Raw genomic sequence first — 18708 nt, 5'->3', positions numbered from 1 at the left:
TTAAATATTGGCATTTATAAGTCAGGCGTGGTGGCGCATGCTTGTAATCCCAGCATTTGGGAGGCTGAGACAGGAGGTTTGTGCAGGTTCGAAGCCAGCCTCAGCTACTTAGTGAGGCCCCTCACAACTCAGTGAGCCCCTGTTTCAAAATAAAGAATTAAAAAAAATTAAGTCTGGGGGTGTTGTTCGGAGGTAGAATGCACCTGGGTTCTGTCTCAGTACTGGAAAAAAAAATTGGCATTTATTTTTAGTTTAAGTTTTGAAAAGAAAGTGAAACTGATAAAAGATCAGAAAGCTTATCTGGTCAAGGAAAATTATATCATTCCAAACCAGAACTATAGGGCCTCTTTTGTTTAATCATTGTTACTGATACAGATGAAGACTGATTGTCTTTTTTCTTCTCAATTTTACAGAATTACTACAGGAGTGGAAGCAGCCTTGTCGAAGATGAAGAATATACAATTTTAGAAGAGATTTTCTTTCTTTCAAAAGTTTTGATTGGTGGCTTGTCTTCAGTTACTACTATTCAATCAAGTCTGTGCTTTATCAGAAATGTTTCTTACACTCTCAAGAAAAAATATGTCCCAGAAATTGAGTTTACTGTTGGTTGTATTTGGACTCATTTGGGGATTGATGTTACTGCATTATACTTTCCAACAACCACGACATCAAAGCAGTGTCAAGTTACGTGAACAAATACTAGACTTAAGCAAAAAATATGTTAAAGCTCTAGCCGAGGAAAATAAGAACATGGTGGATGTCGAGAGTGGCGCCTCTATGGCAGGATATGGTAAGACAACCACAGAGTGTTTCTAGTTTCTCTTCTTCAGCCTGTCTCAGTTTAAAGATAGTCATGGAGCTGAGCTCATTGCTTTTTATATAGGTCTTTACAAAGTCATTTTTTCTCTGTCTTTTTATTATATATATTTTCATATGTATTGAAAAGTAGAAATATACTCATTCACCAGCCAGGCCTAGTTAAAAATTTGCAACATTTATTTGATCATTCTTGATGAATATAAAAGATAAAAAAGTCATAGAAGCCGGGTGTGGTGGCACACACTTGTAATCCCCGCACTTGGGAGGCTGAGACAAGAGGATGGCCCAGGTTCGAAGCCAGCCTCTGCTACTTAGTGAGGCTCTCAGCAACATAGTGAGACCCTATTTCCAAATAAAATATATTTTTAAAAAAAGGTCTGGGAGTATAGCCCGGAGGTAGAAAGCCCCTGGGTTCCACCTCCAGTACCACCAAAAAAAAAAAAAAAAAATAAATAAATAAATAAAATAAAAGTCATAGAAGTTGTGAAATTTTACTAGTAGAAATTTTACTAGTAGCTCTTTAAATATATATTTATAGTTCTTTAAATATTAAATGTAAGATGAACATCATAAACCATGCCTGTAATCTCAGTATTTGGGAGGCTGAGACAAGAGGACAACTGGTTTGAGACCAGACTCAACAGCTTAATGAGAATTTTAGCAACCTAGTGAGATCCTATTTCAAAACTAAAGATAAGCCGTGCGTGGTGGTGCACGCTTGTAATCCCCGTGCTTGGGAGGCGGAGTCAGGAGGATGGCACAGGTTCAAAGCCAGGTTCAAAGCTAGCTGCGCTGGCTTAAGAGACCCTATTTCCAAATAAAAATATAAAACAGGTCTGGGAGTGTAGCCTGGAGGTAGAAGGGCTTCCAGGAACCCCAGTACCACCAAAATAAATAAATAAATAAATAAATAAATAAATAAATAAATAAATGTAAAATATGTGCTGGGAGTGTAGTTTCAATGCAGAACGCCTCTGGGTCCAATCCCCAGTACCCCTCCCCCCACACGTATGTACGTATGTACGTATGTATGTATGTATAAGTTGAATGCAGTGGCACATGCTTGTCATCTCTATTTTTTTTTTTTTTTTTGGCAGCACAGGGGATGGAACCCAGGGGGCATTCTACCTCTGAACTACATCCATAGCCCTATTTTTTATTATTTATTTAAAAAAATTTTTTTTGTAGTACTCAAGATTGAACTAATGGGCTACATTCCCAGCCCTACTTTTTTATTCTTTATTTTGAAACAAGGTCTCACTAAGTTGTGGAGGACTTCACTAAGTAACTGAGGCTGGCTAAGAATCTGTGATCCTATCTTTAAAAACAAACACCTGGCTTTAAAAATAAATTAAAAAATAAAAAATAAAGAATAAAAGTAGGGCATGGTGGTGTACCTTTGTAATCCTAGTACTTGGGAAGCTGAGACAGGAGGATTACAGGTTCACAGCCAGCCTCAGCTACTTAGGCCCTTCTCAACTTAGTGAGACCCTGCCTCAAAATAAAGAATAAATAATAGGGCTTGGGGCGTAGCTTGGAGGTTGAATGCCCCTGAGTTCCATCCCCAGTACATATATATGTGTGTGTGTGTGTGTGTGTGTGTGTGTGTATGTATGTATGTATGTATGTATATATATATATATATATATATACACCTTTTACATGTATATATATATATATATATATATATATATATATATGTTTTGTGTGTAGTACTGGGAATTGAACACCAGGGTACCTACCACTAAGCAGAGGGCCTCACTAAATAGTAGCTGAGGCTGGCCACGAACCACGATCCTCCTGTTTCAGCCTCCCAAGTGCTGGGATTACAAGCATGTACCACCAGGCCTGGCCTTAACAGTGACATTTTAAAAGTCAGCCATCTATGCTTTTACCACTTAGCTGTGTATAATGGTCAGTTATCTTATAGATACCTTTATGGAGAATGAAACAGATTACCAAAGCGCAAAGAGATAAAAACTTAATTTCCAAGACTAGCCGGGCGTGGTGGCGCACGCTTGTAATTGCAGCATTCGGGAGGCTGAGACTGGAGGATCGCGCTTCGCGGACAGCCTCAGCTACTTAGTGAGGCCCTTGCAACTCAGTGAGACCCTGTATCAAAATAAAGAATAAGAAATAGGGCAGGGGGTGTAGCTTGGAGGTTGAATGCCCCTGGGTTCCATCCCCAGACCCGCAAAAAAAAAAAAAAAAAAAAAAAAAAAATTCCAAGACCACAGTTCACATCTATCCCATTTAATTTTTCTTTATTTTACTACCTATAACTTCATATCCATCTGGAAGTCATTAAGTTATGCTCATAGTGATGCCATCCTCTCAAGGAAAGATCAAACTATGCTGACTACATCATGATTTAGGGACACATAAAAACATTCACAAAGAATTCTCAGCATTTTGTTTTATTAGGTTGTAAAATAGCTTTATTTTTATATTTAATAAGCTAATATATATTTTAAATTTAACAGGTCAAAAATAAATCAAAAATTACTTGTAGATATAGGCACTGCTATATTTTGACTTTTTCTCCTACACATTTTCTCTATGCTTAAATGTATATAAACTTGGTTTTAAAAGAAAAAATAAGCCAGGCACAGTGGCACATGCTTGTAATCCCAGTACTTTGGAGGCTGAGACCGGAGGATTGCAGGTTTGAGGCCAGTGTTAGTAATTTAGCTAGACCTTCAGCAACTGTGTCTTAAGATATAGTATATGGTAGAGATATTCCTGTGTCATTTAAAATATACCTGCATCAATTAATATGGACATAGAATTTAAATAATTCTCTAAAAAATTTAAACCTATCTATTTATAAAAATATATTTATAGCCAGGTATAGTGGAACATGCTTGTAATCCCAGTATGTGGGAGGCTGAGACAGGAGGATCGCAAGTTTGCAGCTGGCCTCAGCTACTTAGTGAGGCCCTTGCAACTTAGTGAGATTCTGTTTGAAAATAAAGAATAAAAAATAGGGCTAGGGGCCAGGCGTGGTGACACATGCTTGTAATCCCAGCATTTGGGAAGCTGAGACTGGAAGATCGCAGTTCGAGGCTGGCCTCAGCTACTAGTGAAGTCCCTTGCAACTCAGTGAGACCCTGTTTCAAAGTAAAGAATAAAAAAAAATAGAGCTATGAGTGTATCTTAGGGGTAGAATGCTCCTGGGTTCCATCCCCAATACAGCAAAAAAATAAAAAAATAAAAATAAAAAATAAAATAGGGCTGGGGTGTAGCTCAGGGGTTAGAATGCCCCTGGGTTCAACCCCAGTTCCACAAAAAAAGTGTGTGTGTGTGTGTGTGTGTGTGTGTGTGTGTGTGTGTGTGTGTTTTATTAAAAAGTATTCAGAGTTGGGCATGGCACACACATCTGTAATCCCAGTACTTGGGAGGCTGAGACAGGAGGATGGCAGCTTCTAAGCCAGCCTCAGCAATTTAGCAAGACCTGTTTCAAAAGAAAAAATAATATAGGGCTGAGGGTGAAGTTTGGAATTAGAATGCTCTGTGTTCAATCACCAGTACCATAACACAAAATGTATTCAAATATCACAGAAATATGTAACATAGATGAGTAAAGCAAAGAGAATCTCAGTTAATCTGGGTATTTTAGGGATTGGCATAGTTTTAATTAAGGTCTAAATAGTTAATATTTTTGGCATTTTGGTCAAATGGTCCTTACGCTAGATGAGCATGACCATGTTGAAATCAAAGTATATTTACACCGGGGGTGGTGGCACACGTCTAATCCCAGTACATGGGAGGCTGAAACAAGAAGGTCACAGGCTGAGGACAGTCGCGGCCACATTGCAAGACTCAGCAACCTAGTATATAGTGTTTCAAAACAAAAAATGAAAGGGGGCTGGGAGTGTAGCTGGGAGGTTGAATGGCCCTGGGTTCAATCCCTAGTACCACCAAGAAGCGAAACTTCTTTTACAAAGATAGGCAGCCGGCAGCTGTAGTTGGCTAGAACAGGGCGTATATGCATGCGTATTCCAAGCATTGGTTTGTTATCCACCAGTGGGATTGTACTGTGCATATTGGTTTTTAACATGTTTTTTCACTTAATTATGGTAGATATATTTCCATGTTATTATATGTAGGTTGTGAGTGAGTGTGTTTGTGTGTGTGTGTGTGTGTGTGTGTGTGTGTGTGTGTGTTTGTGTGTGTGTGTTACTGGGAATTAAACCACCCAGGGGCATTCTACTTTTCTTCCTACTTACCCCTAGCCCTATTTTATTTTATTTAATTTTTTTTTTTTGCGATACTGGGAATGGAACCCAGGGGCATTCTACCTCCGAGCTATACCACCAGTCCTATTTTTTTAGTCTCTCTCTCTCTGTCTCCCTCTCTCTCTCTCTACATACATACATACATACATATATATATATATATATATATATATATATATATATATATATATATATAATTTTTTGGGGGGGTGGTACTGGGGTTCCTGGAAACCTTTCTACCTCTGGGCTACACTCCCAGACCTATTTTATATTATTTTTATTTGGAAAAAGGGTCTTTTAAGCCAGCAAGGCTGGCTTCAAACCTGTGCGATCCTCCTGTCTCCGCCTCCCAAATGCGGGGAATACAAGCGTGCGCCACCATGCCCAGCGGTATATATATATATATATATATATATTTTTTTTTTTTTTTTTTTTTTTTTTTTGGTGGTACTGGGGGTGGAACCCAGAGGCTTTCTACCTCCGGGCTATACTCCCAGACCCATTTTATATTTTATTTGGAAACAGGGTCTCACTAAATTGCTGAGAGCCTCACTAAGTAGCTGAGGCTGGCTTCGAACCTGTGCAATCCTCCTGTCTCCGCCTCCCAAGCCCGGCCCATCTTTATATTTTTTGAAACAGGGTTTCACTATGCTAGGAATACAAGCATGTGCCACCAAGCCCTGCTATTTTTTATTTTGAAACAGAGTTTCATTAAGTTGCTGGAGCCTCACTATGTTGCTGAAGGTGACTGCAAACTTATGATCCTTCTGTTTTAGCCTCCCAAGTACTGAGCTTACATAAGTGTGGGCCACCATGCCCAGCATAGGTCTGCTTTTTAATTATTTAATATTGTTTCATTTTATAAATATGTCATTCACTTAGTCTCTAATGTTGATTAATTGGTGCTAACCTTTTTTGTGTGTGTGGCACTGGGGATTGAATCAAAGGACATTCTGTCTCTGAGCTGCACCCCCCAGCCATTTATTTATTTATTTATTTATGGATTGAACCCAGAGGAATTATACCTCTGAGCTACACCACCAGCCCCCTTTTTACATTTTGGTTTTGGAATAGGGTCTTGCTAGATTGCAGAGTTTTGCTAAATTTTTGATGCTGGTCTTAAACCTATGCTACTACAACTTTTTTGAAAAAAAAATCATTGGCCAGGTATGGTGGAGCACGCTTGTGATCCCCGTACTTGGGAGGCTGAGACAGGAGGTTTGTGGGTTGCTCTGCAACTTAGTGAGACCGTGTTTCAAAATAAATAATAAGCCGGGCGTGGTGGCACACGCTTGTAATCCCCGCGCTTGGGAGGCAGAGACAGGAGGATCACGCAGGTTCGAAGCCAGCCGCGCTGGCTTACGAGACCCTGTTTCCAAATAAAAATGTAAAAATAGGTCTGGGAGTGTAGCCCGGAGGTAGAAGGGCTTCCAGGAACCCCAGTACCACCAAAAATAAACAAATAAATAAAATAAAATAAAAAATAAAAAAATAAATAATAAATAATAAAAAATAAGGCTGGAGGTAGAATGCCCCTGGGTTCAGTCCCCTATACCTCAAAAAAATTATGAGTTATAATAATTATGCACAGTAGTAGGACTCATTGTGACATGTTTGTCCACGCACACAACATGATCTCATTAGTTTCATTTCCCAGCACTGATCCTTTCTCTCCCTATTACTACAACTTTTGGTGAAAAGGTCTTAAGAAATGTTTCCTATTCCAGTCTTTTTTCCCCCTGGTTTCTTTTTGTGGTACTGGGATTATAGGCGTGTGTCAGTGCACCTGGCTTCTCCCCATAGTTTATTTTGAAAAATTTCAAATTGATGGAAAAATTTAAAACATTGTATGATGTAGGCTGGAAGGTATAGCTCAGTATAGAGTGTGCTCAGGTTGCATGAGACCCTGGATTTAATTTCTAATGCCCTAAAGAGGAAAAAAAAAAGTATGAAAACATCATATATCTTTTTCTAGACTCACCATTTGGTTACACACACACACACACACACACACACACACACACACACACACACACACACTTTGAATATCTCTTATCTGAAATCTGAAGTGCTTGGGACCAGAAGTGTTTCAAATTCTGGAAATTTTGCATGTATATAATGAGATAAGTTGGAGAAAGGACTCTAGCCTATACATGAAATTTATTTGTTTCATATATAGCTTATAGCTGTAGACAATTTTGTTTTGTTTTTGATAACTGGGGTTGGAACCCAGGGGCATTTTACCTCTAAGCTACACTGCTAGTCCATTTTTCTTCCCTTTTTTTTTTTTTTGGTGGTACTAGGGGTGGAACCCAAGGGCTTTTCTACCTCCGGGCTATCCTCCTAGACCTATTTTATACTTTATTTGGAAACAGGGTCTCACTAAGTTGCTGAGAGCCTCACTAAGTAGCTGAGGCTGGCTTTGAACCTGTGCAATCCTCCCGTCTCAGCCTCCCAAGCACTGAGACTACAAGCATGTGCCACCACGCCCATCTTCCATTTTTCATTTTGAAACAAGATTTTGCTCAGTGGCTGAGGCTGGCCTTGAGCCTGTGGTCCTCTTGTCTCAGCCTCCCATGGACTGGGATTGTACGTGTGCAGCCACTGTGCCCAACTCTGAAGGTAATTTTGTTCAGTTTGTACTGTACCTACATTTTGACAGTCACTTGTGACATGAGAAAGGTGTGAAATTTTACATTTGTGGCACCCAGAAAGTTTTGAATTTTCAGATGAGGGATGCTCAACCCGTATTTGCTTTATCTTTTTTGTTTGCAAATATATTTGCTTTCTTTTAGTACCATATGACAAAAGTTTCCTATATCATGATATTTTACTCCTAAATACTTCTTGCCATTTCTTGTACATTTTTCTCTTGTACATTCCTACTAAACTAGAATATTCAGGCACTCCTGATGAATGATAACAGAGATACTGCTTGGAAAGTTTTATTTTTCCACGAGTAGGATTTTCCCAAATAAAGAACCCACCTTATTTTATATTATACTGATTTGTTATTTTATGTTGTGATTAGCACTTTCTTATCACCATCTACTGCCCTCTACCACCACCCTCATTATACTTTCCTGATATTTCTTACCTATTTATCTAAAAAATTTATGGTAAAAAAATATATATATATGTAAAACAAAATTTATCATTTAACCTTTTTTTTTTGGCACTGGGGGTGAACCCAGAGGCACTCTTTATCACTGAAATATGCACCAACCCCTATTTATTTATTTATTTATTTACCATTGAATTTGGGATTAACCCGGGGGTGTTTTACCTCTGAGCTGTACTTACACCCTATTTTATTTTAATTTATGTATTTAGTTTTTGGTACTGGAGATTGAACCCAGGGACATTCTGCCTCTGAGATACACCCCAGTCCTATTTTATTTTTATTTTGAGAAGGTTTTGTTAGGTTGATGAGAGTCTTACTACTTGCCGAGGCTGTCCTTGAACCTGTCATCCTTCTTTGCAGCCTCTCAAGTACTGGGATTACAGGCACATCTCCTACTAGTTATGATGCCTGGCCCTCAACCTGTGATCCTTCTATCTCAGCCTCTCATTTTTAACAGATTTGTGCTACCATGCCCAGCCCTTTGTGTTTTTTATTTTGAGAAAGGGTCTCTCTCAGTTGCCCAGGCTGGTCTTGTATTTGTGATCCTCTTGTCTCAGCCTCCTGAGTAGCTGGCTGATAGGCATGAGACATCATGTCTTACCTAACCATTTTTAAGTGTATGATTCATTGGTATTGAATTACATTCACAGTGTTGTGCAACCATTACTATCTCTTTCCATAACCTAAAGCTGCCTTCAAAACTGCCATCCTCTTGTCTCAGTCTTCCCAAGTACTGGGATTATAGGCAGGGGCCACCATACCCAGCTAGAAAATTTGTAACTATTAGGCAATAATATTTTTTCTAAGCCAGCTTGGGCCTGAATAGTAGTAACTCGATTCCTCCTCTTCCTCTGGCCCTTAATACTCTCTAGTCTACTTTCTGTCTCATGTGTTTGCTGTTTGGAATATCCCATGAAGTGGAATCATACAATATTTGATGTTTTGTGTTTGGCTTATTGCACTTGGCAAAATGCCCTCAAGGTTCATCTATTCTGTGGCATAGACCTGCACATCATTCCTGTAATGGCTGATAATACTCCATATGTGTGTATACCATATTATGCTTATCCATTCATATGTTGATGGACACTTGAGTTGTTTACCTTTTGGCCACTATGAATAAAGCTGCAGTGAACATTGGTATACAATAATTCTTTGAGTTATTATTTTCAATTTTGGGGGGCATATACATTGGAGTAGAATTCTTGCCTACTAGTAATGAGTGAGGTTTTCAATTTCCCTATATCCTTGCCAGCCGCACCTCTACCCTTTTCTCTGATTACTGCCATCCCGATAGGTATTGAACCCAAGGATGATCTACCTCTGAATATCCCAGTTTTTATTTTTCTGTTTGAAACAGAGTCTTGATAAGCTAACAAACACTGGCCTCAAACCTGCGATCTTCCTATGTTGAACCTTCCAAGTACTGGGATCACAGGTGTTTGCCACTGTACCCAGTTCAAATTGTAGTTTTGATTTGTTTTTGCCTAATGGGTAGTGGTGTTGGGAATTTTGTTATGCTTTTAGCCATTTCCACATCTTTGGAGAAATGTCTGTTCAAGTCATTGGCGTGTGTGTGTGTGTGTGTGTGTGTGTGTGTGTGTGTGTTACTGGGGATTGAACTCAGGTGTGCTGCTTCTGAGCTTCCCACTTCCCCCAGCCCTTTTTATTTTGAAACAGGATGCCGCCATGTTGTTGAGGGCCTTGCTCAGCTGCTGGCCTCAAACTTTTAATCCTCCTGTCAGTCTCCCAAGTACCAGGATTACAGGCATGTACTACCATGCCCAGCTTCTTTCAAAATTTTTTTTTTTTTTTTGGTCCTGGGGATGGAACCCAGGGGCCTCTACCTCTGGGCTACAGCCTGACCTATTTTATATTTCATTTAGACACAGGGAATTCCTCTATTCCCCCTCCCATCTCCCTTAATTATTTGTTCTCCCCTTATTTGCTCATCTATAGTTTCTCCTTCTAGAATTCCTCCTCTGACCCATTTTCTCCCTTGCTTCCTCATATGAGGGAGAGCATTCAATTTCTTATTTTTTGTGACTGACTAATCTCATTTAGCATAATGTTCTCCAATCCCATCCATTTCCCTGTAAATGACGTAATTTTATTCTTTATAGCTGAGTAAAATTCCATCATGTACGTGTCCCATAATTTTATAATCCATTCATCTGTTGATGAACATGTTGGTGGATTCTATAATTTTGCAGTGTGTAGCTATGAACATAGATACGCATGCATTAGTTTGGTAGTTTGGTTTTTATTCTTTTGGGTAAATGCCTGGAAATGGTATTGCTAGATTCTATGGTAAGTTCATTCTCATTCTTTTGAGGATTCTCCATACTGTTTTCCAAAGTGGTTGCACTAATTTGCAATCCCACCAACAATGTTTTAGAGTTCCCACTTCTCCACATCCTCGCCAGCATTTTCTGTTGTTTGTGTTTTGAATAATTGCCATTCTAGTTGGAGTTAGGTGAAATCTCAGGGTAGTTTTGATTTACATCTTTGTTTTCTGTGGTACTGGGGATGGAACCCAGGGACATTCTACCTCCTAGCTACACCCCCAGCCCTATATTTTAGTCTTTTTATTTTTAGTTTGTTTGCAACAGGGTCTCACTGAGTTGCAGAGGGCCTCGCTAAGTAGCTGAGGCTGTCCGTGAACTGCGATCCTCCTGTCTCAGCCTCCCGAATGCTGGGATTACAAGTGTGTGCCACCACGCCCGGCTCATTTGCATCTTTCTGATTGCCAATGATGTTGAGCATTTTTTCATACATTTATTGGTCATTTGAATTTCTTCTTTTGTGAAGTGCCTATTTAGTTCACTTGCCCATTTTTTGATTGGGTTATTCATTTTCTTTTTATTTTTTTGCGGTTCTGAGGATGGAACCCAGGGGCATTCTACCTCCGAGCTACGCTCCCTGCCCTATTTTTATTATTATTATTATTATTCATTATTTTAAAACAGGGTCTTACTGAGTTGCAAGGAGCCTCACTAAGTAGCTGAGGCTGTCCGCGAACCGTGATCCTCTGGTCTCAGCCTCCTGACTACTGGGATTCCAAGCGTGTGCCATCATTCCCAGCTTGGGTTATTAATTTTCTTTCTTTTTTTCTTTTTTTGGTGGTACTGGGGTTCCTGGAAGCCCTTCTACCTCCGGCTGCACTCCCAGACCTCCTTTATACTGTTTATTTGGAAACAGGGTCTCTTACGCCAGCGCAGCTGACTTCAAACCTGCGCGATCCTCCTGTCTCTGCCTCCCAAGCGCGGGGATTGCAAGCGTGCGCCACCACGCCCGGCAAGGGTTATTCATTTTCTTAGTGCTGAGTTTCTTTAGGTCTCTGTGTATTCTAGATATTAGTCCTCTATTGGAGTAAAAGTAATATTTTTCCCATTCTATCAGCTCTCTTTGGAGGCTCTTGATAGTTTCCTTTGCTCTACAGAAGCTCTTCAGTTTAATGCAATCCCACATATTGATCCACCTTTTATTTTCTTGTGCCTTTGGGTCTTGTTGAGAAAGGTTTTACCTGTGCCTATGTGTTGCAGTGTTGGACCTATGCCCCATTCAAGGAGCCTCAAGGTCTCTGGTCTAATTTCCAAGTCTTTGATCCATCTTAAATTGACTCTTGTGCAGGGTGAGAAAGTGGTGGTTATTTCCATTTTTCTGCATATGGTTTACCAGCTTTGCCAACACCATTTGTTGAACAGGCTATTTTTCCCCCCAGTGTATGTTTTTGGTCCCTTTGTCAAAAATCAATTGGCTGTAAGTGTGTGGATTTATTTCCGAGTCTTCTATTCTGCTCCATTGGTCTATGGATCTGTTTTTGTGCCAGTCCCATGCTGTTTATACTAGTATGGCTTTGTAGTACTGTAATTCCTCCTGCATGATTTTTGTTGCTGAGAACTACTTTGGCTATTCTGAGTTTTTTGTTGTTGCAAATGAATCTAAGGACTGATTTTTCTATGTCTGTGAGGTATGATCTGGTAATTTAATGGGTATTGCATTGAATCTGTAGATAACTTTTGGAAGAATGGCCATGATGATATTTATCCTGCCTATCCATGAACATGGAAGATCTATCTTCTAAGGTCTTCTATTTTGTTTTTCAGTGTTTTATTATTATTTTTTTTTTTGTAGAGGTCTTTTTCCTCCTTGGTTAAGTTTATTTGTAAATATACTATTTTTTTGTGTGATATTCTGAGTGGCAGTGTTTTCTGGATTTCTTTTTCAATGGATTTATGGTTGGTATATAGAAAAGCTTCCAATTTTTTTAAGATTGATTTTGTATCCAGACACTTTGCTGAATTTGTTAAGTTCTATAAGCCTTTTGGTTGAGTTCATTGAGTCTTCTAAGTATAGTATCTAAATATAGTATCTGCAAATGTGAAAGTTTGAGTTCTTCTTTTCCTGTTTGTACTTCTTTGATTTCCTTTTCTTGCCTTATTGCTCTGGCCAGAATCTCAAGTACTATATTGAAAAGAAGTGGTGATAATGGACATCCTTGTCTTGTTCCTGTTTTTAGGGGGAATTCTCACAGTTTTTTCTCATTTAATATGATATTGGCTGTGGGCCTATCATAGATTGCCTTTATGATGTTGAGGCATGTTTCTTCTATTCCTGCTCTCTGCAGTTCTTTTAGCATAATGGATGTTGGATTTTGTCAAATACGTTTTCAGCATCTATTGATCAGCATCTAATGATCATGTGATTTTTGTCTTTGGTTCTGTTTATGTGGTAAATTACATGGGTTAATTTTTGTATGTTAAACCAGCCTTGAATCCCTGAGATGAACCCTACTTGGTCATGGTGTGTGATTTTCTTGATGTGGTTTTGAATGCGTGTTGCTAGTATTTTATTTAGCAGTTTTGCATCCAAGTTAATCAATGATATAGGCCTGTAGTTTTCTTTCCTTGAGCTGTCTTTATTTGCTTTTTTGTTTTTTTTTTGGTATTAATGTGATTTTGGCTTCATAAAATGTACTTGGCAGAGTCCCATTTCTTTCTATTTCATGAAATAGATTGAGGAGTATTGGGATTAACTCTTCTATAAAGTTTTTATAAAATTCACTTAGGAAACCGTCTGGTTCTGGGCTTTTTTTATGGTAGAATCTTTATTGCTGCTTTAATCTCTTTGATTGCTATTGATTGGTTTAAATTTTCTCTATCTTCTTGACTCAGTTTAGGAATGTTGTATTTATCTAGAAATTTGTCAGTTTCTTCCAGAAATTTGTTGGTGTATAGTTTTTCAAAGTAGTTTCTGGTAATCTTTTGGATTTCTACACTGTCTCCTGTTTCATCTCTTATCTTCATAATTTGTGTTGATATTCTCTCTCTCTGTCTCTCTCTCCCTCCTTCTTTCTCTCTGGTTAAGTTGGTGAGTGGTTTATCTATCTTGTTATTTTTTTCCCGAAACCAGCTTTTGGTTTGGTTGATATTCTGTATTGCTTTTTTATTCTTTACTTCATTGATTTCTGTTCTGATTTTAATAATTTCCTGTCTTCTACTGGCTTTGGGGTTAGACTGTTCCTGTTTTACAAGGGCTTTGAGGTGTGTCATTAGGTTATTTATTTGGTGGTTTTCTGTTCTTATGTGGGCACTTTTGATGTGGGCCACAATTTTTCTCTTAATACTGCCTTCAAGGTGTCCCACAGGTTTTGATATGTTGTATCTATATTTTCATTTGTTTTTCTCTATTTTTGTTTGTTTCTAGGAATTTCTTGATTTTGCCCCTAAATTTATTATTATTATTATTATTATTATTATTAATTATTTTGTGATACTGGGGATCGAACCCAGGGGCATTGTATCTCCTAACTACACCCCCAGCCCTATTTTTTAGTCTATTTTATTTTTTGAAACAAGCTCTCACTGAGTTGCAAAGGGCCTTCCTAAGTAGCTGAAGCTGTCTGTGAACTGCAATCCTCTGGTCTCTGCCTCCCAAATGCTGGGATTACAAGTGTGCACCACCATGCCTGGCTGACTTCTTCTATGACCCATTCTTCATTCAGCAGTGTGATGTTCAGTCTCCACACTGGTTTCTCTGGGTCTTCTAATAGTTGATTTCTAGTTTCATTCCATTATGGTCTGAAAAAACACAGGGAAGTATATCACATTTTTGAATTTGCTAGTGCTCACTTTGTGGCCCAGTATGTGTCTGTTTTGGAGAAGGTTCTTTGAGCAGCTGAGAAAAATGTGAACTTTGCTATTGTTAAGTGGAGTGTTCTATATGTGTCTAATAGGTCCATTTGGTTTATGGTGTTCTTTAGGTCTGAGGTGTCTTTACTGACCTTTTGTCTAGAAGATTGGTCTAGCGGTATGAGAGGGGTGTTGAAGTCTTCCAGTATTATTGTATTGGAACTTATGTGTGACTTAATGTCACAAAGAGTTTATGAAAGTAGCTGCACCTTTGTTTGGGGTATAAATGTTGACTGTAGTTATTTCCGCTTGCTGGGTTGTTCCTTTTACCAGTAAAAATAAATGACCTTTGTCTCTTCTAATAAGCTTGGGCCTGAAGTCTAACTTGTCTGATATCATAGTTGCTACTCCTGCTTGTCTTCCAATTCTGTTGGCATGGATTACCTTGCTCAAGCCCTTAAGTTTTTTACCATATTTACTTGTAAGGTGTGTTTTTTGCAGGCAGCAGATAGATGGATTCTGTTTTTTGTTTTTTTGTTTTTTTGGTGGTACTGCAGTTCCTGGAAACCCTTCTACGTCTGGGCTACACTCCCAGACCTATTTTTTTTTTTTATTCTCTTTTATTTGGAAACAGGGTCTCTTATGCCAGCGCAGCTGGCTTCAAACCTGCGCGATCCTCCTGTCTCCGCCTCCCAAGCGCGGGGATTACAAGCATGCACCACCAAGCCTGGCAGATTCTGTTTATTAATCCATTTTGCCACCTTATGTCTTTTTATTGAGGAGTTGAGGCCATTTATATTCAGTGTGATTATTGAGAGATGGTTTTTAATTCATAACATTTAATTCCTAAAAGAGTTTTAGCTTCTGTTTGAGGTAGTGTTTTTTCTTCTTTGCTTAGTTGTTTGCTTGCTGGGAATTTTTGTTTCTCTGGTTCTGGTGTGTATTAATTATTTCTTCCTTGCAGTTAATTTCCTTGAGTATTTTCTCTAGTGCTGGTTTGGAAGACAGATTCTTCAGCTTCTGTTTGTAGTGGAAGATTTTTATTTCCCTGCCTAATTTGAGAAATAGTTTTGCTGGGTAGGAAATTTGGGGCTGCAAGTTTTTTTCCTTCAGAGTTTGGAATATATTACTTCAGGCCCCTCTGGATCCAGGTTCTTGGCCAGCTTCAGCTACTTAGTGAGGTCCTTTGCAACTCAGTGAGACCCTGTTTCAAAATAAAGAATAAAAAATAAGGTTAGGGATGTACCTCAGAGGTAGAATGCCCCTGAATTCCATTCCCAGTACTGCAATAAATAAATAAATAAAATAAAGCATAAGGACTGGGATATAGCTTAGTGGCAAAGCGCTTGCCTGGCAAGTGCACTGCCCTGGGTTTGATCCCCAGTCCAAAAAGACAAAAAAGACCCCCTTAAAAAAATAAGCTAAAATAAAGAATAAAAAATAGAGCTGGGAAGTCAGGCATGGTGGTACACGCTTTTAATCCTAGTATGTGGGAGTCTGAGACAGGAGAATCGTGGGTTCAAAGCCAGCCTTGGCAACATAGTGAGGCTCTCGGAAACCTAGTGAGACCTTGTTTCCAAATAAATAAATAAAATTGGGCTGTGGGCATAGCTTAGGGGTAGAATGCACCTAGATTCAATCTCCAGTACCAAAATGAAAAAAAAATAGAGCTGGGTATAGCTTAGATGCCTTTAGATTCAATCCCTATTATCACAAGAATAAATAATTAAAAATAAAAATTATATAAGCTCTAAAATTCCAAAGTATGGTAACAATATTGGTTCATTAAGAGAAAATAATGTGGATGCCAGGTGTGACTGTGCATGTCTGTAATCCCAGTACTTGGGAGGCTGAGATAGGAGGATCATAGGTCCAAACCAGCCTCAGCAACTTAGTGAGACCTTGTTTCAAAATAAAAATAGAAAGGGTTGGGGTGTATCTTAGAGACAGAATGCCTCTGGGTTCAATCCCATGTAACAAAAAGAAAGGAAAAATAACATGGAAGGCAAAAGAAAGTTTAGAATATTCAAAAGGAGAAAAGGCAGAAGAGAACATGTGAAGGCCATAAAAGTAGCAAAAATATAAAATAAATAAAGAGGAATTTGACTATTAAAAGAAACAGATATCTGTGTGTGTGTGTGTGTGTGTGTGTGTGTGTGTGTGTGTGTGTGTACATACATATACCAGCTGGCATATACAAGAACAAAAATAAAAGAGAAAAAAAAATTTTTTTTTTGCAGTACTGGGAATGAACCCAGGGGCATTCTACTTCTGAGCTACACCCCCAGCCCTATTATATATTTTTTATTTTGAAACAGGGTCTCACTGAGTTTTGGAGGGCCTCACTAAGTAGCTGAGGCTATCCACGAACCTGTGATCCTTCTGTCTCAGCCTCCCAAGTACTGGGATTACAATTGTGCATCACCATGCCCAGCTGAAGAAACATTCTTCATGAAAAATGAAATAATTGCCTCTGCTGAGGTGGTCATTAATGTGGACGAGGGTGGCTATTCAGACCACTCTTTTTCTTTCTTCCTGGGCTATGTTCCCCTTAAAGAAAACAAGAGCGAGTTGTTTTTTTTTTTTTTTTTTTTTTTTTTTGGTGGTACTGGAAACCCTTCTTCTTCTGGGCTACACTCCCAGACCCATTTTTATATTTTTTTATTTGAAACAGGGTCTCTTAAGCCAGTATGACTGGCTTCGAACCTGCGCGATCCTCCTGTCTCTGCCTCCCAAGCGCGGGGATTACAAGCGTGAACCACCACGCCCGGCTAAGAACGAGTATTTTTAAACCCTCCTTTTGTGTTTGCCATGCTGTTGGCAGGAGTGCCCTGGAACTGAGACTAGATGAAATGAGTCTGCTTACCAGCACAGTGTAGGGTAGAATAGAAAGTACTTTTTGTGTGTGTGTGGTACTGTGGATAGAACTCGGACATTTTATCTCTGAGCACCACCCCAGCCCTATTTTCTATTTATTTTGAAACAGGGTCTGAGTTGCAAAAGGCCTAAGTACCTGAAGCTGTCTGTGAACCGCAATCCTCCTGTCTCAGCCTCCCAAATGCTGGGGTTACACGTGTGCGCTACCATGCCCGGCTGGTGCAGAATTCTAAATAGGAAATTCTAGCCACAGGGGTCTAGGTTTGATGGGAGCACTGAAACTTGTATCCAGTGTGGAGAGATTATATTGACACACTCAGGTGTCCAGGCAGATGCCAGTCTTGTTGGGCAGCTGGGTCACAGGGCCTCCCAAGGAGTCCACTCACAGAGCGGGACAGCCAACCACCCTGGGTGGGGAGTCTCTGCAAGACCCTCAGGTGCCCCTGCTTTTGAATATGTCCTTCTAAGGCTTAGTTCCCAGATTAGGCACACACAATGGTTCGGATTCCTTGACCCTCTTTGGAAACTCTGTATATGCTGCTATTTAGTAAAATAATTAGGCTTTCCTTATTTGTAGTACAAATGCTTTCTCCCTAGTATGTTTTGCCTCAAATTATAAAAACAAGTATTATCCTAGCATTCAAGAGGCAGAGACTGGAGGATTGCAGTTCACGAACAGCCTCAGCTACTTAGCGAGGCCCTTCACAACTCAGTGAGGCCTTGTTTCAAAAAATAAAAAGGTAAAAAATAGGGCTAAGGGTGTAGCTCGGAGGTACAGTGCCCCTGGGTTCCATCCCCAGTACTGAAAAAAAAAAAAGTATTAAATGCTCTATCAGTGTTCAGTATGGTTTGTCATGATTTTCTTCCCTAGCGGATCTGAAAAGAACAATCGCTGTCCTTTTGGACGACATTTTGCAACGCTTGGTGAAGCTGGAGAACAAAGTCGACTATATCGTTGTGAATGGCTCAGTAACCAATACCACCAATGGTACTAGTGGGAATTTGGTGCCAGTAACCACAAATAAAAGGATAAGTGCGTCGGGCAGCATCAGATAGCAGTTGAAGATGGCTGTGCGCTGCTACTCCACTGTGGATCAAATCATCGCAGAAAAGCTTTTTAAATGATGGCTACGACACACTAACACTTTATAATAAAAGCTCCAGACATTTTCAAGGAGTTTGCTGGATTCATTGAACTCTTAATCCTGTATATAAAAATGGAAATGTTCTTGGTTTACTTTCAGGCAAGTCTTTTCCATGCTGTACTATATCTTCAAAGGGAATTTGGTAGTAAGGTTGATGTCGTGAGCAAGTAGGTGGTCTTGTATAAAATGCTTTGTGTTTCAGATCAAGTTGAAACAAAAACTCTAAAAAACGAATTCATTTCTATAAAATATTTATTTAAATATACGACATGTTTTTCAGATGAGTAGAGAATATTATTATTGAATTATTCTGTCACTTTCTCGTAATAGATGTTCAACCAAGGCTATTAAAGACTGTGCTAAGTCGGGCG

The 18708-nt window shown here is 39.2% G+C and overlaps 1 protein-coding gene across 1 annotated transcript; it reads left to right on the top strand.

Moving 5' to 3' along the window:
• Window positions 1-552: 552 nt before the first annotated feature.
• On the top strand, window positions 553-18248 carry CCDC126 (coiled-coil domain containing 126; the record flags this gene model as incomplete). The annotated part of the gene is made up of 2 exons (XM_080701631.1): window positions 553-790; window positions 18064-18248. The coding sequence occupies 2 exons, from the start codon at window positions 553-555 to the stop codon at window positions 18246-18248; spliced, it is 423 nt and encodes a 140-aa protein (XP_080557757.1).
• Window positions 18249-18708: the final 460 nt, after the last annotated feature.

The sequence above is a fragment of the Muscardinus avellanarius genome (genome assembly GCF_963383645.1).
Source record: "Muscardinus avellanarius genome assembly, chromosome: 9".
NCBI lineage: Eukaryota > Metazoa > Chordata > Mammalia > Rodentia > Gliridae > Muscardinus > Muscardinus avellanarius.
The sequence above is the reverse complement of the archived record's forward strand: the minus strand, read 5'-3'. Positions and strand labels throughout refer to the sequence as shown.